The sequence below is a fragment of the Meriones unguiculatus genome, chromosome 3 (assembly GCF_030254825.1).
Source record: "Meriones unguiculatus strain TT.TT164.6M chromosome 3, Bangor_MerUng_6.1, whole genome shotgun sequence".
Classification (NCBI taxonomy): domain Eukaryota; kingdom Metazoa; phylum Chordata; class Mammalia; order Rodentia; family Muridae; genus Meriones; species Meriones unguiculatus.
Genome location: NC_083351.1, coordinates 141,102,039 through 141,126,347, shown reverse-complemented (window position 1 = coordinate 141,126,347; position 24,309 = coordinate 141,102,039). Strand labels below are relative to the sequence as shown.

Genomic DNA, 24,309 nt, shown 5'->3' with positions numbered 1-24,309 from the left:
TTCAGTAGAACTAAATTAAAATCCCCAGTAATCATGTATTAAAATTTGGTTGTTACCAAAATAAAATTAATTTAAAAATCCTCAGTTGGGTGTGGTAATCTCGGGTTCCCTCCTTTCAGATGACTGTAGTTTATGTCATGGTGACATAAAACTAGCCAACACACATAGCAAGACCCCATCTCAAAAAGAAAAAAAGAAATAAAGAAAGAAAAGAAAAAGTAAACAAAATCCTGTAACTCAGCCATGAGGATTTAGAACCATATCCAGTACATATAAATTTAGTATGTTTGTGCGTGTTTCATTAAAATGTATGTAATACTTCATTCTGGAAAAAAATAATAAAGGACCATTTGATGCGTCAAATCGTTTTGCTTCTTCATCTCAGTCACCTTCACTGTTTTGTAAATAGTTCGATTTCATTGCTATCTTCTGTACTAAAACACATAGAGCAAAACGTAAAGTGACCCACTGCAGAACACTTGTGCCATGACTTCTATCCAGAATTGACTGGAAGAGAAAGCAGGCCTTGAGGCAGAGGGATGGATTCAATGACTTCTTGATGTTCTTGGCAATGGGCTATGTCTACGATTATAATTATGAGTATGTTTATTTATTAACATTTCTACTGGGCCGTTTTAGTTGATTAGCACAATGCAATTACAAAAAAAACCCTATACAAGTTCTGGGAAGTCTCTGCATTGCTAGGAAAGTCTAGATATGATATCATTTCTGATTTTCAATGATCTAATTAAAATAAACAAGCATACGATAGTCTCGGCATAGTTTATAATATGATGAAGAACTACATCTAATTGCTGAAAGTAGGGGCAATGAGAGTTACTAATCTCAAGTTCTTTGTTAATTACTCCTTGGGCCATTTTCTGTCCACCTAATAAAAGAGGTATATTCTGTTAAGGTGAAGGAGCTGGAATGGGGGTACCACTGTGCTTAGTGACCCCCTGAACACAAGACAGATGTAAACAAATAAAAAGGAGAAAGACAGACAGAGCTGTAGCGTGGTTGGAAGGGTGCGTGCCTAGCACACACAAAGCCCTGGGTTAGATTTCCAGCATCGTGTAAAACTCGGTGTGGAGGGACACACCTGCAATCCCAGCACTGGGGAGGTGGGAGCAGGAGTAGTGAGTTCAAGGCTGACCCGTGCTGCTTGGATGATGTGAGTTTGTTTGCTTTTCTGCTTTACCGTGCCTCGAAGAGTCAGCCTGTGGCTATGGACTCTCTGCAGCCGCAGGGGGAAGCCAAGAGGGCAAGCCTCGCTGCGAGCCCAGCAACGCAGAAATGGCAACCAGATACGGACCTACTGCGTTTCTAAATGCTCCCTGAGAGACCGAGGCTCCTAGGGGAGATTTCATCCTTGCTGAAATACAAATTCCCTAAAAACTTGGGTTGATCATTCTCAGCTACAGACTAGCTTTGCAAGGCATTTCTTTAGAGTACTGTTTTTGTTTCTGTTTGGCTGAAGAGGGGGTGTTGGTCTTTTATTTATTTATTTATTTGTTTGTTTGTTTGTTTATTTTTTAGAGCTCTAGCTTCCCTGGTGTCCTGGAACTTGCCCTGTAGACCTGGCTGGCCATGAAGTCCCAGAGATCCACCTGCCTCTGCCTCCCAAATGCTGGGACCAAAGGTTTGGGCCAATTTGCCTGGCCTAGAGTATTGTCTCTTAACATGTCATCTAAAGACCTCTGAAAGTTCCTGGTATTAAGTGAGGGTTGGGTGGGAGTGTCAGTGAAGCCGTAACTATTTTTATAGTTATGAAAATAATAATTGTTTTTACCTTGCTGCCTCTGTCTTGAGTATAGAGTGTAATGCCCTAAAGTACTTGACATGTGATATTACAGTGCTTTGAATGTAGAAACAGATATGAGATTTTAACAGTCTCCTTATTAGACCAACTACTCAGAAATTAGCAAAATGCAAAACAGGGCCATCATTTTAATACATTTAAAAATTATTTCACCTAAGTATGTTAATTGTGTTAACATTTAGTGGGTTTCATTGTTGTTTTTAAATAAGTGCTGGGTGAATTATTGTAAAGGTTTTTCCTCTGTTTGTATTTCTAATATAGAAAGTATCAAAAGATAAACTTATAAACAGAAGCTCTTTGGGGACCTCAAAGATTGGAAAGGAATCCAGGTATCACAAATGTTTATTGCAAAGACCAGCAGAGTGGAAGGGTGTTGAATGCTCTCTTGACCGCCTGCAAGAGACCGTCAAGATCCAGCCCGCTGAAGTTCCTCAGATAAAGAAGAATGGGGACAGGCATTTGACAATTAGACCCTTACCTGAGATTTCAGCCACTACAGCCTGCAATTCTCTACCTGCTGGCTGTCCGTCTGCCCCAGCCACATGCTGTCTTGGGGGGTGCTGGAGGATACAATGGGGAAGGGTTAACTGAAGGGAGAAAGGGCTCCTTCATGCTCCAGTAAGTAACCCTCCCCTCACCCATGCTCCTGGAAATATCCTCAATAAAATAATTGCTTTACCAACTTAGACTTGGGTGGAATCATCATTTTGGCCCTTTGTTGTGGGCTTATCTGGGATGAATAGATATTTGCTTCTGTCTTGCTGGGAGAAGTTAACACAGCAAAAGAAACCTTGGAAAATATTGTGTCCCCTCACTTTGTCTATAGGTTGAAAACTGATGCCCAATGAAGTAAGACAGCTTACCTGGTATTCTATGCCCTAAAGTGCCACAAAATGTAGTAGATGAATGTATAACAATGATTAATTTTGTGTTCAAATACTGCATTTGACCTGAGCTTCCTCTGCCCTGGATGCTGCCTGGGCCTTCAGTTGGGACAACTACAATGTTTGAGAGCTGGACCCACTGGGCTTGGCCGGATGCATTCTCTCTTTCTCCTCCCAGCAGGTCTCTCACACAGCTCCCAGGGCTTCTTCACAGAGTAAGCCTCTGTAGAAACACCAGGCTTCTTAATGACCTCCATTTAGAAGTCCTGTTGCTTCTGCCACATTGTACTACTGGTCAAGGAAGTTCCTGAGATCAGCCCAGTTTCGGGAGTAGAAAAATTGTCTCCTCTCAACTGAAGGAACATTGAAGAGTTGGCGGCCATCTTATCTACCACAGCAGAGGTCCTCACACCCTGGAATTGGCATTCAAAGAAAGAATCTGTAACTTAGCTCCCCTGGGTTTTATTGCACATACATGACAAGTGTGCACAAGAGGAGGATGAGAAGAAGCAATGAAATCACACGGCTGTGCTTCTAAGAACGAAGACTATCTCAGTGGTCATAAGGACCCCAAAGGGTCATGCGCAGTTCAGAGCCTGAAGAGGAGGCCTCCGAGGAAGATGCTGAGATGGTCTCTCGGTACAGGCGAGAACTTAGTCTCCCCCCACCCCACCTTAGGATACTCAGCTCTCCTCAGTCATCTTACTGGTAGGTTTGCCTGTCTCGGAGACTGCAGACTTAACTGGAGGTGGTCTGCTCTGGAACAGTAGTTCTCAACCTGAGGGTCACGACCCCTCTGGGGAATAAATGACTTTTTCACAGGAGTTACGTATCAGATATCCTGCAGGTCAGATAGCCACACAATTTATAACAGTAGCAAAATTACAGTTATGAAGTAGCAATGATTGTCTTTTATGTTTGCAGTCACTGTAGCGCGAGGAACTGCATTAAAGGATCACAGCAGTAGGAAGGTTGAGGACCACCTGTAGGAAGCGCTGACACGCAGTAGAAATCTGTTTCCCACTGGCCTCTACCGGGTGGCTTCCTGATTGCACCCTTTTGTTGCTTTAGGGTGGTGGTGGGAAAGGTTTGCTCTTGTCTTTTGCATGAGGCTCTAAGACTGTTTCATTCGTGGGGCTTCTTTGATTCCAGGTTTTTGACTTTTAAATTGTCCTCTGTCCACTATTTATCAGGCCTTTTGTATCCCAACTTGTCAACTAGTTTCAAAATATTCTCTGCAGTCGGTCTGCACAGCCCACTTTTGACCAGTGTTCATGTATACACATACAACATACACGCACACACACACGCACGCACACACACTCCCACACATGCCAACATTCTATGTACTTTGCTATTATCCACGTACATTAATAGTGTGCCATAAAAAGCTTAGAAATTCAACACATTGGTAGAGCACCTGGCTAGCAAGAGTGAGGCCTGGGTTCAGCATCAGAATAAACAAAAGTGCAGATAAAAATATGATATGCAGGGGAAACTCCTAACCTTCTTCAGGGACTCAGCCAAGAACACTTTGCTTAGGTTATAAGTGCCTGGTCTTTCTTCTTTCTTTCTTTCTTTCTTTCTTTCTTTCTTTCTTTCTTTCTTTCTTTCTTTCTTTCTTTCTTTCTTTCTTTCTTTCTCATGTGCTTTCATCTTGATGGCCAAACAGCCTAGCCAATCAGTAAGCTCTAGGTCTAATGAAAGACTGTCTCAAAAAAACTAGGTGGAGGGTAAGAGAGAGAGAGAGAGATGCCTGAGGTTGATTCATAAATTGAACCTGACAATATATACCTGAGTGCAGACATTATCCCCAAAACTACTCAAATTACAAGGTACCATGTAACCAGAACATTCTTTAAATATTTGTTCTATACTTTTACTAAATTGCTGAAAAAGGCTCAGCCAGACGGAGGCCTCTGTCACTTCCCTTGAGCCCATGCCCTATGCTAACATCAATCTACTAATCAGCATCCTTTGGGTTCATTCATTCACCTAAATGTTGTTAATTCATCTAATGGTACTATTGTTTAGTCCATATTTCTCCATGTTGTCCACAGTGATATTGTGACAGGCCTGGACGAATGCTCTGTTGAAGTCCAGATACATTATGTCCGTGGCATTTGGCCGCTCTCTAAATCCACTAACCCTGTCAAAGGAAATGAAGCAAATCGGACTCTTCAAAGCTCGCCATGCACTTTGATGCTCAGCCTTTGCTTTTGTTCCTGGCTCTGCCCAGAAACCCCTCAAGTAACACCTTGCCTGACTGTTTCTATTGGTTATTGCTGTTCAGTGAAGCCTTATTCCTTGACTAGGCATGTTTCTTTGTGCCAGACTTATCCACCCCCAAACCTTGAATATGATGTTATCTCCCAGATTATTTATGCCTATTGTCCTCACTCTCGTTTAGAAACTTTTATTTGATGACTGGTGATCTTGGACCTCCTGACAGTCTCTTCTTTTCCAACATACCACTCATTCCAAAATCCTGGATAGCACCCAAGGTGGTTCCCAAATGCTAGTTTCTAATAAGAAAAATGAGTGCTTCTTGTTAAAGTGGCTGGTGCCAGACTTAGGCAACGGTTGGAAAGATGAGACTGGACCGTTGGGTTGCTCCATCCAGAAAGGAAGAACTACCAGGAGCTTGTAATGGAATTACAGCTGGGAAGAAAGTCCCACTAATCCGAGCTAGGCTAACTTGCATGTTAAAGATGCCGCTGCAGGGTTTAGGGAAATAGCTCCATTAGCAAAGGGCTTGGTGTACAGGTACGAGGAGCCCATCGTAAAACTCTTGATGAGTGTGCTTCTTTTACCGGAGTGCTGGGGTCACAGAGAGGCAGGCTGGATTGCCAGCTAGTCTAGACAATTGATGAGTTCTAAGTTCAGTAAGAGACTCTGTCTCAAAAATTAGGTGGAGAGCAACTGAGACTTATCGGGGATCAACCTATGTCTCCATGTCATTCACATGAAGACACACACACAGAGAGACTTCTTCCTTTCCTTTGAGTCTTACCAAGCAGCCCAGGTTGTCTTCAACCCACAGGCTCCTCCCTCAGCTCCCTAGTGCAAGCTTTACAGGAATGGACCACCACAGCGGAGCACCAACGTCCCCTGAACAGCATTCTAGCTAATATGTTAACAAGAACTGTAATAATTAGGACTTTGCCATCTTGTGACATCTAAATAAATGAATACAATCTAGATCCTGTTAACTAACAACTTCTAAAGTCTTTAGGTCAAAAGGGGATGGGCAACATTAAAAGGAACAGTCCCGGCTGGAAATATTCAAGGGAAACAGAGCAAACTCCACCTCACTGAAGACAACCAGCTTTCAAAGACAGTGTAGTAAGCACAGCACAGCACCCTTTCAGAGTATCCCAGTTAAAGACCTGAGCATGCAGGGGCAGGAACTGTGGCACACACCTTTAATCTCAGCAATTGGGAGGTGGATCTCTGTGAGTTCAAGACCAGCCTGATCTACACAGTGAGTTCCAGGCCAACCAGGGCTTACACAATGAGACCTTGTCTCCAAAACAAAACAAAGCAAAAATCAAAACTAAACTCAACTTTAACATGTAGCTGATCAAGCCTCTAGAGTCAGCTACCAGGTTACAGGAAATACATAAAGTTAGGTTAAGATGGCCTCATGGGAAAGTTCATAACACATGTGATTCATTTTATTCTCAAATTAATTATGAGGGCTAGGGAGGTACCTCTGTGGTAGAACACTTGGTTAGCAGGTATAAGGGCCTTGTTTGGATCCACGGCACAGCACGTCACTACAAGATAATGATAATACAGAGATTATTTTAATAATTACTAATACTTGTTATTACCATATAATTTGTAAATAGAAAAGGAAGGACAGAAGGTGAATCTATAGATCAAAAGATACTTATGAGCTGAAAAACAAACAAACAAACAAACAAACAAACAAAAACCAGCATGCACCAGCAGTGTTGGATTCTGAATCAAACAGCACAACTTAGAAAAAAGAAATTCCGTTGTGAGCCAATCTAGGTAATCAATGAAGTGAAGACATAATAATAATAGTAGTAATAATAATAATATATTGGAATGGCACTGCGATTGTGGTTTTCTTTTTTAAAGAAAACCCTGTCTTTTAGAGAAAATATGAAACTGTCTAAGGAGTGGATTCCATAGTGCCTTAGATCCCCCTTAGCAACCTAGTGGGAGCAGAATGGGTGTGTGAGAAACAAGGCTGGTGATGAATGGACAGCTGCCATTTCTGGGTTAGAGGTTCCTGGCACCTCCTTTATATGGTTCTTGACCCTTTGTATAGGCATTTCCCATAATCCTTTTTGTTCACTGTCAAATTATTTTTGGGATTCTGTGGCCATTTACATTCCAGGACCTACTTTGTTTTCCTTTCTGAAAAAAGAATAGCTCACCAGAAGAATTGTCTTTCTGCCTCTGCTTCAGTCCCGTGTGAGTGTGTGTGCGTGTGTGTGTGTGTGTGAGAGAGAGAGAGAGAGAGAGAGAAAGAGAGAAAGAGAGGAGAGTATGCATAAGTCTCAGGAGCCACCCATCTTGATCTTTAAGGTAGGATTTCTTTGTGGTCTGGAGCACGCTGTGTAAGCCAGGCTGGCTGGCCAGGAAGCCCTGGAGACTCGGTATTTCCACCTTCTTGCTGTTGGAATTACAAACAACACACTGTGCCCAATCTTTGCCTGTTAAAAGTGGGTGCTGGGGATTGAACTGGGGTTCCTATGCTTGGGTGGTAAGCATTTTGTAGACTAAGTCATCTCCCCAGTTCTTCTTGCTTCATTCTCTGTGCTCCTACAAAGATTAAAGTCATTCAAGGTCCCACGGGCATGATTTCCTTGGCCTCAGAGTTCTGTAAGGACTCATGAATATGGTCAGGATCCTTCTAGCTCAGGCACAGCCCAATGGCTCTGGTCCCTGTCTCTGGCATTCACACTAATCCTTCCCTGCTGAAGTTTATTCTCTTTGACAGAAAAGGCAGAATCAAAATAGGAGTTTTATTTGGTTTTGTTCCTCATTTTTCAATGTTGAAAAAAAAAATCAATCGCAGGTAGAATTTATCCCTTTTGTCATCTGGCTTCAAACCTAAAAAGGGCTCTTTTGTCATCATTAGATTTTTAAGCCTTGTCATTTTAACTCTATTTTTTTAATAGGTTACTGTTATTATTTAGAATTACTTACTCCTGCTTTCATTCCTTTGCATGGGGTTGTTGGTCTCTTTGGGCAACCTTTTTCTTTTCTTAAGAATTTTTGCTCCGTTACAATACTACGTCAGAGAGAGGACAGACTACAGTTCTTGGTGACATCAGGCAGCACTGGTGAGTTTTGGAAAGCAGAGACTCTGTGCCCTTCTTCCCAAGTGAGTGTCACCTTCCTGGAAGGCAAATTTGCGATGGGTGTTCAGAGCCTTTCAAAATCTGATAGGCTAAGGTCGGATAGTAGGGGAGGAGGGCCTTCCCTATCAGTGGACTAAGGGAGGGGCATAGGAGGAAAAGAGGGAGGGAGGGTGGGACTAGGAGGAGATGAGGGAGGGGACTACATCTGGGATACAAAGTGAATAAATTATAATAAATAATAAAGAAAAAAGAAAAAATACTACACTCTTGTAAGCAAAGAGTTCCTATGTTATCAGTCAATCCTAAGTACATGAGTATACAGAGACTTATCTAAAATAATATCTTGAGTAGTGTTTTAAATATATTTCTTAAAAATTAGAAGCAGTCTAACCGTCCAACCATGTAAGGTTGTCAAAACAAACAAACAAACAAACTGGTTTTTATTGAACATTGAAATACTACGTGGGGAGCCAAGATGGCGGCGCCGGGAGAGCACCGCGTTTGAGAAGCAGGACAGCACTCGCCGTGCAGAGACCAGGAGACTGAACTCTGGGCCCTGAAATTACATCAATCATGTATCCCAGCTATATTTTAGGTAATTGGACTGGAGAATTCGATACTACGATGGAGCAGCTGAGAGTGGCCATTGTCACAGTAAATTCTACCAGAGTGGACGCAGGACTAGCCACAGGATTATCACCATGGATTGCTGCAGCCATGAATCATCTGAAGGAATGGGCGGGCATGGGAGCGTTAGCAGGCCTTCTGGTGTTGGTCTCCTTGGTTTGCCTGTGGTGTATATGCAAGATGAGAGTCTCACAACAGCGTAATGCAGCCATGATCATTCAGGCCTTTACAGCCATTGAAGCAGGACAGTCTACCCAAGCATGGTTGGCTACCATAAAAAGCTAAAATGTTATGCTCAGGATGCAAGGCTAAGCACTGCACTCAGGGTCAGCCGCTTTCGACCCAGAGAAGAGCAAGTCTGATTGCATGCGGGTTGATGCCCCAGGTCCCGCCTCTGAGAAAAAGGTATCGGACTGGTCTGATGCTCTTTGGGTGGATGACACCTAAATGAACATCGGTACAAAGTCCCAATTTATTTCTAATATCAGAGATCAGACCTCTACTCTTGCCTGATGCGTCTAAAACAAAAAGGGGGAACTGTAGAGAGCTGCGTAATGCCGCGCCTTAAAGATGGAGTTGGTTTCTGCCTTCCACCTTCCTGATGGTGAGTGCTCTCTGTCACAAACAACTCCACATTTGGCTAAGGCTGAGGATCTGGCTTGCTTCCATGTATGTGGACCTATCTGCATTGCCCACGTGGCACGCTGGGGTTGGCTACCCAGAGGCTATTTAAGCTGTGGGCTGGCTTTCCCCAGGGTCCGATGATTGTTCAAGGTTCCTGAATAAACTGCATTGAAAAGAAAAAAAGAAAAAAGAAATACTATGTGGCCAGAAAAAGGTTTTCTATTTGGAGGTTTCCCAGTATGGGAATGTTTGTGATATATCATTGAGGAAAATAAGGAGGTTACAAAGTAGTGCACAATTCTTTTTCTTCTTTTTTAAAAATTATTTTATTTTATTTATGTTTGTGTTTTTGCCTCCGTTTATGTCTGTGTGAGTGTGGAAATCACAAGAACTGGAGTTACAGACAGTTGTGAGTTGCCATGTGGGTGCTGGGATTTGAACACGGGTCCTTTGGAAGACCAGCCAGTGCCCTTAACGGCTGAGCCATCTCTCCAGCCCCAGTAGTACACATTTCTGATTTTTAAAAACTGCATTTCATTTTGAAAAAAAAAGGAGAAGAGACAGAGAAGATACGTGAGAAGGTCACGGCACTTGCTTTCTTTTCTATTCATTTTATCTTACACATCCCATAATGTTTTATACTGTGGATATTTGCTATTTCAAAATAAGAAAGGGGGTTAATAAAAGCAGGATAAGAAAGCAGGAGTTAGCTCTGGCTCTATCACAAGTCTCTTGTCTGGCGTTGGCTACTGTGGCTTAACCAGCCCTAAAGAGCAGTCCTCGAAGTTCTGACTATATCACATATCTTCTCTGTCTTTTCTCCTCCTGCTAGTATACATTTTTTTGAAATAAAATGCAGGTTTTAAAAAATTGGATGGAAATATACCCCATGGACTGCTTCCTTCCTCATTGATGTATCATTCTCATTCTCATACTGTGGAATTCCCAAGTCCTCAGAGTGGTTTTGTTTTATTTATTTATATTTTTATTGTTTTAGCTGCATGCACAGAGATGTGGGTGTAGCCTAAGGGGTCCCTTAGATACAAGAGAGTACAGATGGCAGCAAAACTGATGTCCAATAGCGGTTAATGAACACGTTTGTCTCATGAATGTGGGCCTGGCCAAAGCCAGTCTGGAGGACCATTGTGGCCTCATCCATATCTCTTAAGCTTAGCTCTGGCTCTAACCTGGGCCATTTGAGAACTTTGTGGCTCATTCTATAGCTCTTAGGACTGTTTGGGTTGGAGCTGGCAGCTTCTACTCTGTGGTCTATTAGGGAAATTTGGGGGCCTGTTTTACCTACCCACCATCATGCTCGCCTTCCCTTGAGAAACCTTCCCATCTCTTCTTTTAAAAATCTCTCTTTCCGCCGGGCACAGTGGCACATGCCCGTAATCCCAGCCCTTCAAAAGGCAGAAGCATGCAGATCTCTGTGAGTTCAAGGCCAGCCTGGTATACAAAGCAAGTCCAGGATAGCCAAGGTTACACAGAGAAATCCTGTCTTGAAAAACCAAAACCAAAACAAAGCACACACACACACACACACACACACACACACATAAAACAACAACAACAACAAAAAAAACCCTCTCTTTCCACTTCTTGTCTTCAAGCCCAGTCTCAAAGAGTGAAAGCTTTATGAACAAGATAAACTCTTCACAGTGAGTTTATCTGGAACCCTCAGCTTTGTAATTCTCTAGGAAGCAGCTAACTCACCACTATAAACGACTGGAGGAAAGAAATATGCATGTCAAACAGAAACTGAGTGTTCCCAGTCTATCCAACAGGGGAAATACTGCAAGTGTGCATACTGGAACCATCTTATTGTTTCCGGCTCCCGAGGTCTTGGACAAGTGGTGCCAGTCCCTGAATACTGGATTGCATTTGTCTCTAAACTCTGAATCAGCTGAAATCCACATTAAGATGCATGGTGCTGCAGCTCATTACCGGCAAACCCCACAAACTTCCTAAATGACACAGCACCGTGAGATGGAGAGCCTGTAAGGGGCAGGGCCCTCTGAACACCCAGGAAGGGGAATATTCTTAGACACTTTCAATTTTTTTTTGGTTCCTTTTTCTATACTTTTCAGACTGAGCGGTGGAAGACAGTGGACAGCCCCAGCACTCTTCCTGCATCTCTCTGTGGGCTGACTGAAGATGCAAAACCCTTTTACTGGGACTTGCCTGGGTGTGATGATGGCAGCAAAGAACCGTAGAGAACCAGGAGCAAGGCAGGCTTGGGGGGGGGGAGTGGAATGGGAAGAAAAAACAGATAGCTGTGTGGTAGAACAGTCAGGGCACAGGGGGAAAATACCACCTGAAATACTTCTAAAAGCTCATTCTGTGATAACAGGGCTTATCTCCTATGGCACTACCTCTTTGTAGCCTCATCTGAAAATACACACAAAATCCTCCGAAAGAAAGGAAGTCGTGCAATGGTCACTCTTCCCTCCTCCTGTCCCGCATGTTCCTCTCATGTCTAAAGTATCTTCCTTGGTTTTCCACTGTCCACACAACCCCTCGTGTTCTTTCTTCCCCAGAGAAAATGATGTGGTGGAGGTTCCAAGACGCTTTCCCACCAAATCAGTTCACAGGACGTTAGGAACGAACTAGACTCCTCTGAGTCTTACCTCGGTCCCCGAAGCAACAGAGATCTTTTCCCGGAGTGATCAATGGTGAGTCTGTCCAAGAAATGGCCAGTCCGGCATGAGTCTTACACCTTCAAATTTGGTGCCAAACTTTCCACACTGTGCTATAGGGGTGCTGCTTTGAGCTAGGTGGTTCCCCGCTCGTGTAGACCTTTGGTTTGTTCCATTTCCAAATCATGCACGATTATCTGAACCATGTTTTCATCAAGGGGTGGGTTTCTAATATACCTAGTGTAGCCTTTTTAAAGTGTGGTAAGCGTGAGGGAATGAATCTTCAAGTGATAGCAAGCCCGGAGGAGGGGGTTAGTGAGCTCCCTGGGCTGGAGTGAGAGAGGGGAACTCTTGCCAGCTCCGACATCTGCAGTGGTTTTACTTAGACAGTCATTGTGGGCCCTTGAACTCATGAGCTGGGCAGGAGTGTGTCTTTTTGTCTTGCATTGCTCTTTTCTGTTTTGGCTTCTTATCTGTTCTGGGGCTACGCCCCGAATTTATCAGGTGCTTTATTTATTTATCATACTTTTTCGTGTACCCCACCACTCTTGTCTTTTCTGTTACAATGAAAACCGAAGCTGAACTATGTGTAAGTTCCCCAGTGCTCCAAGCTCCCTTTACCTTCTGTGTCTTCGATTGTCCTGGTTAGGGTTACTGCTGCTACTGTGAGGAAACACCACGTGACCAAGCGTAACTTTCAGGAGGGGTTTATTTCACTCACACTTCACGTAACAGTTCTTCATCAAAAGCAGTGCAAGCAAGAGGGCAGGAACCTGGAGGCAGGAACTGATACAGAGGCTGTCTTGCTCCCCATGGCTTGCTCAGCCTACTCTGTTATAGAACCCAGGACCACCAGCCAAGGGATGGCACCACCCACAATGGTCTGGGCACCCCCCTCCCCCATCAATCACTAATTGAGAGAGTTCTCTCCTGGCTTGCCTACAGCTAGATCATATGGAAGAATTTTCTTAACTGAGGTTCTTTCTTCTCAGATGACTATAGTTTGTGTCAAGTTGACATAAAAACTAGCCAGAACATTGATTACACAGAGTCTTGTGTCTGGAAGCTGCATCACCATTTTATTTACTCATTCCTACTCAGCTGGTCGTACCCAGCTAGCACATGCATTGTCTCTTCCAGAACATTCTCTGGGACTCGAAGGAGCTCTCTGTTCATTGTGGGTCTTCAGTGATCTCTTCTCCATGCCATCACCACTCTAGGGCTAAGGCTAATGTGGCCACTACTAAAGTAAAGATGAGAGCAAAAGAGAGAAGGGGGAGGTTTGAATGCCTTCTCCAACTTTCCACAAGTCACAAGCACATGTTTACCCTAGCTTGGCATTGCCGTGGTGAGGCACACGGCAGTATCTGTCTTCCAGAAGGTAGGAAGGTAGACTCCTATGGGTTCCTAGAAGCAGGCAAAACCAGAACTATTTGTAAAAACAGCCCGAGTAATAAAGTATACTCAAGTAAGTCCAGGCTTAGAAAGTCTTCAATGGAGTTGGTGACCATGATGAGAAATGTTTTATTTACTCGAGGGTGTGGATTTTACACTAGGTTTTACACTAAGGGAGGAACCACTTAGGGAGGAAAAATAGGAAGGTAAGAAATAAAGACACGGAAGAAGGAAGAAGACAACACCTTCAAGATGTCTGACTGCTGTGGGGTGCGGGCCAGAAGAACGGCAGCAGAGGGGCATGGCTGAGGAACGCTGCCTGCCTGAACCTTAGTGTGGGTGTGACTGGGGCCTGCCTGCTGACTCCCAGAAGCACTAGAGTTTGAAGACCTCTGGAAGAGTAAGATGGATCCCTCAGCCAGTGAACTCCAGAGTGCAGTGACCCGATGAGCCTGAGATTGGAACAAGGCTTCTTCCTCTGAGCAGGGGAAAAAGGAAAACATTACAGACACAGATGCAGAAATGGTTTGGTCTGTGGATAGAGAAGTAAGGAATTCTTGGGCAGTAGAGTTTGTTATCATTAGGAACTTAATTTATATAACCACGATGTGCTTCACTTGGAGAAATTTGGGAAATGAGAGATGAAGATGTAAACACAGAGAGGGACAGAGACAGAGACAGAGAGCCTACTAAGGTTGGAGAGATGTGAAGCCATTATTTCTGAATGCTCCCCCAATACCTCCGTGAGCCCTACTTCAGGTACCATGTAGGCAGTTTTAATGCCAAACACAAATTTATTTTTTTAAAGACTTGCTTGCTTTTATTTTATATGAATGTGTGAGTGCCTGAATGTAATATGTATACCATACATGTACCAGGTGCTTACAGTATGCAGAAGAGGATAGCACGTTTCCTGGAGCTGAAATTACAGGCTGTTACATGTCGGTGCTGAGAACTGAGCCCAGGCCCTCTGCAAGAGCAGCAAATGTTCTCAACCAAGGGACCAGCCTCTCTGCCCTGCCGAGCACACTAGACATACAACTACTCCAGAAGCCATCAACTCAACTGTGGTAGACAAACAGAAGTTTTAATACAGCTGCTGAGTGAAACTCCAGTTCTGCCCAGACTTATCCAGAGATAAGCTGGGATTTCAGCAGCACCGGAGGCTTTGACCTACCCTGTTCACAGGGTCTCTGCTCATATAGGTTGGCTATTGTTTGAGAATGAGCCTGTCTGATGATTCTCTTTGGAGCAATCTTCGGGAGCTCAGAGCATTGCCTCTCTGTGTGAGTGCTGCTCCTGGGCTTCTGATAGCTGCTGACTTAGAAAATCATAAGCCTCTCCGTTTGCCATCTGCAAGCTTGGGCAGCTCCGATTTTCTGTTTCTCTCTCCTTCTTCGAACAGTTTCGTTGTTCTGGTTGTACAGGCAGAGAGGGCTCCCTGCCTGATTTGATATTGTTTCTCCCTTCTTTGTTACGAGCAGATGTCACTTTTACATCTGTGACTCTGATCAAATGCCCCGTGTCTCTCCAACCAACAGCCCAGCAGATGTTGCGACCATTAGCCAAACGCCAGCTGAAGAGACCAGGCAGTCCCTTCTGCTAATTGGGGCTTGGTACGGGGGAGGGAAAAGCAGAGGGAAGGTGGCTGGGGCCAGGTGTGTCCCGTGAAGAAATCCTAAATGAACATCTATGGAGACCAGCGCCCCATCACCAACATAGAGCGCTTCTATTGGTGGTACCTCCAAAGCAAACCCAGATACACAAGCCCCATTTAGAAGTCACCTGTAAAACTCCAACTCAAGCCCACCCAGCTCTCCAAAGACAAAAGGTTTTTACAGTGACCTCTCCCCTCACAGTCCATATTAGCATACAAAAATAAGGCGTCATATTAATCACAAGTAAAGTCTGTGCGTAGTGTAAGATGAAATGTAGAATTAACTTAGAATCATCTATGTCGATGTGTCGTCTAGCAAATCCCTTAACATGGAATTTCCACACTTGATTGTTCACTTTTTCTCCCCTTTGATAACCTAGAGCCTGCTGGGCGTTGGGGTGCCGCCTTGTACATGTTGTAAACATGGAATGGGCATGCGCATCTGCGCCCCTCATCCAAATGCAAATGTTGGTGTTCAACCTACAGTCCTGAGCGACCCCCAGAAACCCTGCCAACGTCATTGTCATCATCACTGTCACCACCCTCATACAGGTGGCTGACGCCCACTGGAGACTTTCCAGGTGCCACGTTCTGTGTTGGTTGCTTTGCGTAGACTGTCAGGCAGTTAATGATTATTAGAATTATGTTGCCGGGGGCTAGTTACAAACCTAAGAAAGCTTCTATTGGGAAACATTTGAATTTGAGTTGCGTTGCAAATGTTGCATGTAGTGAAAATTCTCAAAAGCTGAGTGAACACATTTGGCCGTTGGCTCCTTTGTTTCCTGTTCTGGAAGTTGGTGTCCTGATAAATTCTGTGGTGGTTATTTTCTTAGTGCAGGTAGGTAGGAAACATTGCGGCCTGCAGTGCTCTCGGTGGAGACAGAGCCAAGGACAAAGCACGCCCTCTCATTCCCTGGTGGAGAGAACGCTGCCTCTGAGTCCCATCCCCACCAGACAGTGTGCAGCTCAGGGTGGTGGTGCAATTCAGAAGCAACATTAAATCAAGCAATCAGACAGGAAATTCCTCTGAAACTCTCACTGGTGTTTAATATTTTATTCATCCCTGTGTGGTTGTGCCTTGCCTACGGTAAAACAGCGTCCTAGTAGTGAGGCATGAGGGGCCTGACATGCATTTTCTCATGAATCGCTACTACAATACAATGGCATTTTGTTTGCTGGGTTTGTCTCCCTGTCCTTTAACGTTGTTTCTGACTTTCAAGGAAAAAAAAAAAAAAAAAGAAGAAGAAAAGAAAGAAACATTCCCATGAATGGCAAAATAAAGGGAAGAAAAGTTTCTTTTAAACAGTCAATCTTTTTCATTTGGTAGCATGTAAACATCTCTTTCCTCCTAGTATATATGCTGGTAGTCTGTTTCTTCTCTTGACCTTTAAAAAAGCTTGCTTGCTTTCCTTCTTTCTTTCTGTCTGTCTGTCTGTCTTTTGCCACATTAGACTGCCTTTCCATTAGTGATTTAGAAAATTGGCAGAGGGATAAAAAGTCAGCCGTGTACACATCCTAAGAAAGGAACGACAGTGGAAGATGGATCAAACCATCCATCTATCCATGTGGCCATTTATCTATCAATCCATCTCGCTTCCCACCCGCTTCTATTAAAATAAATGGCAGGCACAGTACACACTGCCGGTTGGCTGAAGTTGTGATCTGGACAAAAGGTCTGTTTGGGAAAGGATGCTGAACCCCTAATTCTATTTGTGCCGGTTGAAAATCAGGAGGGGTTTTTCTACACTTCACTTTTATTAGATTATTTCTTATAGATGGGTTCTTTTTTCCTCCCAGACGCGTGGTGGCGGCTGCTGAAGCAGTTGGTCTATAGTTGGAATAATTAAATTAACCATTTGGTACAACTTTTAGGGGAGAGCTCGCGTGTAGAAAGCACAACTGGGACAAAGCAGGGAGCTGGGGCTGGGGCTGGGGCTCTGGCCTGGCCCAGCCCCGCAACCCTTTCATTGCTGAGCAGAATCAGGACCCTGAGCCACAAAAGAGGGGCCAGGGCTGGGGACTGGGTGGGAGGGACAGTGACACTGAACAAAATAAACCTACAAAGGGGAAAATGAAGTCAAGAGCGTCTGCTCATCCGACCGTGCAGTTCTAGCTGGAAGAGGTCTTCCAGGAGGAGCACGGGTCGGGTGAGGATGGGCGCCAGGGGGCGTCTGGAGAGAGGCAAAGACAGTCCGGGCCGCTCAACAGGGCTGGCACCCTGAAGACGGCTGGCGGCTGGCGCGACCAAGTGGGAGCCGGTTGGAGCCAGACTACGGGGAGGGCCAAGCCCTGGGCTGGCGCCCAGCGGTGGCTTCAGGCTGGGCTCCGTCCCTCTTCCGAGGGCATTTCCCTTGCCCGGATTCCTGGCTCCCCGCTCTCCCCTTCGCCTGTCCAGTTCGCCCCAGCGCGGCATAGCCAGGACCTCTCTCCAAACCCCTTTTCAAAGGAACTGCGCGCTGCACCTTAACCTTCAACCCAGAGCCGTCTGAAGCTCTGTGTGTGTGTGTGGGGGGGGGGGGGTGGTGGTGGTGGTGGTGGTGGTGGTGAAAGCTGTTGGGACGCAGGGTAGAAATTCGTGACGGGCGTGTAAGTAAAGGGTACCCGGCTCTGGAGAGGAGCAGCTTCCCGTGAAACACGCCCTCTGCACCCCGAGATACACCTCAGGGAGGCTGTGAACCTGCCCTCTGCCAAACCACCCAGACTCTCCAAAAGTCCCTCCTGAAGACAAACACGCTTAAAGCCCACCTCTGCCAAGGGAGGAGATGGCCGGCCAGTGTCAATCTGGCCTAACCTGGCCTAAAGCATCCTCAGAGGGCTGGCCTGAGCTACATCACCCGTTTCAGAAAACAAACACAAAAACAAAAAAACAGGGGCACCCTTTCCCCCTTTCTGCCCTCACCCCTCACTCCCAGGGAACGGAGAGCCTGGGACAATCAGAGCCTTGTGCCTGGTAACTTACCCTCCCCACCCCCCACCTCCCCGAAGTGGAAGGCAGTGGGAGCATGCCAGTGAGGGAAATTCCATGCGGAGTCCGTCCGTGGGGTGCAGGCACCTCCCGGTCCAGATGCAGATTCATATTCATGAGCGAGAAATAAAGACAAATCCGCGCTGTGATAACCCTTGGATTCGCATCCGTCTTTGCTGGCCTTTAGGTCCAGGGACTGAAGACAGATGTTTGCGCCCCCCCCCCCCCCCCCCGCCCTCTTTTCTCCTCTTGTCTAGCGACCATAAAGAAAAACCATTTAGAGTGTTGCAATTTGTTTCCCCGCCGCAGTGAAACCTCGGACGCATTTATTTTCATTTTGCAGCCCCCACCCCCACCCCGTGCGCGCACACACACACAAAAAGTGCGCGTTGGTCACCGAGGGCCCTTCTTTATCAAATACGCATTGTGCAGCGCACAACTGCAATAAAACCATCAGCCTTCGCCATAAAACTCTCACCAGCTTCCCCCGGTGGGTCCCCGAGCCTGAACTTTGCCAGCCCAGCCCTCACCAGCTCCGCGCAGCTCGGCGCGGGGGATGAGCGAACACCTGGGCTGGAGAGGCTGTGGCCCCGCGGTCCCTGTCCCTCATCCATTCCGGCGTGTGCAGCGGTCCAGTGCGCAGTAAAGCAGCGGAGAGTCCGCGCCCATCCGCTCCCCGGCACTAGCGTCGAATTAAACCACTTAGTTCGGCGAACACTGAACGCCTGAATGGCCCTGTAAAGACTTTATGAGTTTGTTACTTTAATTACCGACTTGTTACAGAGCACATAAAGGGGGTAATGAATGCAATAAAACTAATTATCTACACATTTAATTCATATAAAATATCCAGGGTTTGTTTACACCGCACGGCGATTCCCCCCTCTTGTCCACCGAGAGGAAGGATTTAATGAAATATTTCCCTTTATTCTGCTGGAGTCTAACGAACCAAATGAAAATTACCCTCTGCTTAAATCATGGGGCCACCGAGGTCCACAAATCACGGCTGGCTTCTTTGTCTGCGCCTTTTTGCCAGAACCCAAGAGCCCTAGGAATCGAACTAAGGACGCGCTCTGCTTCTAGGCGGTGCCGTGTTTGTTTGGATAGCCAGACCGTCGCTCGCTCGCTCGGTCAAGTCGGAAAACCGAAAGGGCAAACTGACAGCGATCCTCTTTGGGGAAACCCCCTGTTCTGGAGGGGACTGTGAACACCTGGAAACGCGGGAGGCGAAGGAGAGGGCGGTAGCAGAGGGCTGGCAAAGGAGAACCTGGTTTGGGTGCGTTTCATGCTGGGCTTGGTAGCTACCCAGTAATTAAAACGAACAACCACCGCGGGGAAGACACACACACACACACACACACACACACACACACACCGATGCAAACCGCACTAACGCGGGCAGACACAGCGCTGAGCGTAGAGAAACGTTCAGGAGGGAATCCAGATGTGGAGAGCTTTACTCGGTTTTTAATTTTACTGTTGCAAAGGGCAGCAGTCTGTCTCCGGAAAGCACGGGAAGCTTCGAGGAGAAACCCCGTTGAAAAGACACCTTCCACCCCCACCCCCCCACACCCCTTTCGACCAGGTGTATTTTAAAGAAATCCGCTTAGCCTTATCATAAGCCCCCCTTGGCCCGCTTTCGCTGTGTCACAGGGCGCCTGAGTCTCGCCAGAGCCCCAGTCCTTTATACCATTTCATGCACTTCGGGGGGTAGGCTTGTTGTTAAATTGAGCGTGTAACACTCTTACAAAACAGGTTTTCTATGACATCAAGGTTTCTTCTCCCTAACCAAGAAAAAAAAAAAAAAAAAAGGACGAAGAAGGGGGGAAAACACACTATCTCAATTTATGCCCAAGGTATATGATCAGTTAAAAAGGCTTAAAAGCTCTTGGAAATTGGATCAGGGAAAATCGTCACCCAACTTTCATTATTTCCAAGTAGCGTGATTGAATTAAAGGGCAGGAGCTGGTTAGAAGGGAGGACCAGGGGCTCGGTGCGTAATGGTGTGGTATTAAATTCTAATTAGAGATGCAGGAATCAATGATAGGGAGGTTGGACAGCTCGGTTCCCCAGTGCCAGCCCAATAGACGGATGAGTTATTGTCATGTAAAAAGCGCCAGCAATAAGACCAACCGCTTTGCTATTGTCCAAGTGGAAAGAGCCAAGTTTATTATGAGGACTATATGCTCTAGAGACCTCAGACAAGGCACCTCATAGGAGGCTTTTTCATAAAACTAGGCTCTGCTGGTAGTAAGGAGGCCAGTTTGGAGGCAGGCGCTGAGCTGTGCGCATCTCCCCTCTCCTGCCGCCGTCTCCACGTCCATCTTTTACTTCCTTCTTCCACTTGGCTGAGCCATCCAGAGCCTTTTCAATGTATAAAATGGAATATTCTTACCTCAATTCCTCTGCCTACGAGTCCTGTATGGCCGGGATGGACACCTCGAGCCTGGCTTCAGCTTACGCGGACTTCAGTTCCTGCAGCCAGGCCAGTGGCTTCCAGTATAACCCGATAAGGACCACTTTTGGGGCCACGTCCGGCTGCCCGTCCCTCACGCCGGGATCCTGCAGCTTGGGTACCCTCAGGGACCACCAGAGCAGTCCGTACGCCGCAGGTAAGGACCGCCAGCTCTCTCGGCGGAAGAAGCCGCCTTTCCGCGCGTATATAGGAAGCCTTGATTGCATTTGAAAATGGAAATGTGTTTAGTATTTACCAAACGAAATTTGCTTACACAAATGAAAGAATTTATCACGTTAGAAGCGATTGCAGGGAGGGGTAATTCACTTACAGGGTTACACTATCCTAGTCACACCCGAACCGCCAACAAAATTATCTTAAGCTGCCAAAATGATAGGCATAATTTATTTACTTTGCGATGAGACGTAAAGCTTAGAAAATAATTAAATAACAAAGAGTAAAGCTCATTACTGGCGGTGTCTCTCTCTCTCCTCTCTTTTTTTTAAAGAACCGACAGCGGCTCACACCTCTTTGGCCGGTCATTTTTATGATCATTTCTTGAATTTATTGGGTTTTGTGTTTTGTGGTTTTTTTTTTTTTTTTTTTTTTCACAGCACTATCCCTAACTTTCAGGCGGCGTCAGCTGCTGAGAACTGAAAAGTTCCAACAGTGGGGTCAGTGGTAACTTCGTCCAGGGCTTTCTGATATTTCAACTGATGCTTTTTTGGACTGTTTTCCAGCTGAACGGACTGTCCCCGTTCCTGGGTCTCAGGCGGTCTCCAACTTGCTATTTCAACCCACCCGAAGGCACTTGGGCCACAGGAACCCGCCAAAAATCTCACTCGCGCCCCTGTTTCTGCACGTTACTGATTTTGCTGGGTTTTCTTGGCAGGTCGCTGCGCCTAAAACTCCATCCAGAGGCCCCTGGTGCCAGGCCCTCGAGCCTCGGTCCCCGAGTCCTGGTTCGGGGGCCCTCCACCTCCTGACCGTCTGGCTCACCCTAGCTTTCCGTCCCCTGTCCCCCTCCAGTTCCCTACAAACTCTTCACCGACCACGGCGGCCTGAACGAGAAGCGCAAGCAGCGGCGCATCCGCACCACGTTCACGAGCGCGCAGCTCAAGGAGCTGGAGAGGGTCTTCGCAGAGACGCACTACCCCGACATCTACACGCGCGAGGAGCTGGCGCTGAAGATCGACCTCACCGAGGCCAGGGTCCAGGTACGGGAGGGAGGGGCGGGCGAGCCGGGACCCGGGCTCCGGGAGATGGGGTCCCTGCGGCAGGGTTTCCCACCAGGGCAGGGGGGTGGGTTGCGGTGGACGAGCAAGGCCTATTCGGAGAGAGGAGGGGTCCCGCGAGCGCCCCCGAAAAACCCCAGCGCCGGTGGCGCTCGGTGCCAGCGCCCTGGCAGCCAGGATCTCCGCAGCCTCGCGGGGGTGACTCAGTTAGAGCAGGGAGCCGCAGCTCGCTCCGCGGGGAGCCACGTCGTGCGCTAGGGCCGGTCCCCCAGGCCAGCGCAGGGTCCGCGGCGCGCACCACGGGTGGCTCCTTTCGGGGATGCCCTCGCCTGCCCTCACCCACTGGAGCCGAGAGAGGCCCAGGAGCGGGCGGAGCGCTTTGCAGAGTACATGAAAGAGAAAGGGCCTCGTTCTCAGGGGATTCCTGCGCCCTCTGCGCCTGTCCCTTCCCGGGTCATTCATTCGTTCCACCGAGCCCTAAGAAACGCTAGCGAGGAGGGGCGCAGAGCTTGCCAAACTGGGCGCGCGCTGTGGTGCCAACGGTCCGTTCACAGGGTGTGCGTGTGCGTGTGCGTGTGCGTGTGTGTGTGTGTGTGTGTGTGTGTGTGATCTGAAACGAAGAACACCCCCCCCCGGCCTTCTCCCTCCCCGGGGTTCACCGCGTCCCATCTCTCCGGCCAGGTGTGGTTCCAGAACCGTCGGGCCAAGTTCCGCAAGCAGGAGCGCGCCGCCGCCGCCGCCGCCGCGGCCGCCAAGAACGGCTCCTCCGGCAAGAAGTCCGACTCGTCCCGGGACGACGAGAGCAAGGAGGCCAAGAGCACCGACCCCGACAGCACCGGGGGCCCGGGGCCCAACCCCAACCCGACCCCGGGCTGCGGAGCGAACGGCGGCGGCGGCGGCGGCGGGCCCAGCCCCGCGGGGGCTCCGGGGGCGGCGGGGCCCGGGGGCCCGGGAGGCGAACCCGGCAAGGGCGGCGCGGCGGCGGCGGCGGCGGCGGCGGCCGCGGCGGCGGCTGCGGCGGCGGCGGCGGCGGCGGGAGGCCTGGCTGCGGCCGGGGGCCCCGGACAGGGCTGGGCTCCCGGCCCGGGCCCCATCACCTCCATCCCGGATTCGCTCGGGGGCCCGTTCGCCAGCGTTTTATCTTCTCTCCAAAGACCCAACGGTGCCAAAGCCGCCTTGGTGAAGAGCAGTATGTTCTGATCCCGCGATCGGCGGCGGCGGCGGCGGCGCGGGCGAGCCCGGGCTCGGGCTTGGCGAGGGGGGGTGGGGAGGGGTCGAGGGGGTCGACCCGAGGCTGGTGTCGCCGCTGCCAGGTGGCTTTCGTCGTCCAAGGCCCTAGAGTGATGGCGAGTCGGATAACGAGAAAGTGACCTCGCTCCCGTTTCAAAACCCGCTCCTCACCCCTCTCCTCGACCCCACAACACAACACAAAACAAAAACGAAAACAAAACAAACAAACAAAAAAAAAACAAAACTAACCAGACCCTTCCCTGGCTTCGTCCCTCTGCCTCGCGCAGCGCAGGGGACAGGGCTCCACCTGCTGCCCAGGGGGGGATGGGGGGCGTGAGCCGCTTGGCCTGGACTTGGGGCACTCTCAGGGGGCTGTGTCTGAGTGTCGGTTGTCTGTCTGTCTCAGAGAATGTGTGTCCGTGGCCCCGAGTAGGTGACAGGGGGAGATGGCGGAGCCACAACCAACTCAGTGACTTCTTAGAAGAAAACAAACAAACAAACAAACAAACAAAACCTTAAAAGTTCGGAAAGCAGCAACGATTAAAAAAAAAAAAAAGGCAAAGTAAAAAAAAAAAAAAATCAATCGCCGAAGTTAAGAAGACCCAAACGGAGGGAACAGGTTAAAAATACAGACGGGGCGCGGCAGGACTGCGGCTGGCGCTGAGGGTCTGGTCTTGAGAACCCCCGCGTCGGCCCTCTCGCGACTGCGCAGCCTGTTCCCTCTCTAGCAGAGCACCGACGCCTGCCCAGCCCCGGCTCCCCGCGGGACGGCTCGCCCAGAGCGTCCCGGCGGCCGCAGGGACTCTCCGGAGCCCGCTTGCCTGTCCCCACCTCGCCGCGAGCGCAACCGATCCCCGCAGCGTCGCTCTTCCCAAACCCGCAGCCGCTTGGGCCGGAAAGATGCCCCGGACATGAGATGCCTTTCCATCCTCAGACTCTGCAAACCGTGTCTGCTAGCTCGCAGCGCTCCCTTGCTCTCTCTCTCTGTGTCCCCTGCCACCCCGACCCGCATTTCCTTCTCTTCCACCAGCTTCTGCCGAACTTTATTTTTGGCTTTGCATCGGAGTCAGCTGCAGACCCCTGGCTGCAGGAGAAATAAATCCACACCCAGCAAGGGAAAGGCACACGCACGCACGCTCGTTTGCAGGAAGCGTCTCTGCTTGTATTTCTGATTGAGAGATCCGAGCTGGACTCATCCCGGACGGTGGACCGACTGTAAATTGCGGATTCCTTCCATGCGCAGTTTAGACATCTCTGTTGGGGTTTTTATTTTTATTTTCTTTTTAAAAGGCACAAACGATAGATATTAGTTGAATGTTGAGGCTTTAACTTTTTTCCGTGTCTTTCTACAGCTGTGTTCTGTGACTCAATTGTATCGTGTTACTATCAGTACAGAGCGTCTCCTCTACGTGACCCTATAATGTTTTTTCTCTT

The 24,309-nt window shown here is 47.9% G+C and overlaps 1 protein-coding gene and 1 long non-coding RNA gene across 2 annotated transcripts; one reads left to right on the top strand and one right to left on the bottom strand.

Annotated features, from left to right (window-relative positions):
* Positions 1-490: 490 nt before the first annotated feature.
* Positions 491-20,588, bottom strand: LOC132653161 (uncharacterized). The gene is made up of 3 exons (XR_009590897.1): positions 20,351-20,588; positions 2,301-2,382; positions 491-582 (listed from the first exon to the last, which is right to left on the bottom strand). It is a non-coding gene; the product is annotated as an uncharacterized LOC132653161 (long non-coding RNA).
* Phox2b (paired like homeobox 2B) lies at positions 19,816-22,958 on the top strand. The gene is made up of 3 exons (XM_021635478.2): positions 19,816-20,567; positions 21,440-21,627; positions 22,327-22,958. The coding sequence occupies exons 1-3, from the start codon at positions 20,327-20,329 to the stop codon at positions 22,843-22,845; spliced, it is 948 nt and encodes a 315-aa protein (XP_021491153.1). The 5' UTR covers positions 19,816-20,326; the 3' UTR covers positions 22,846-22,958.
* The last annotated feature ends 1,351 nt before the right edge of the window (positions 22,959-24,309 follow it).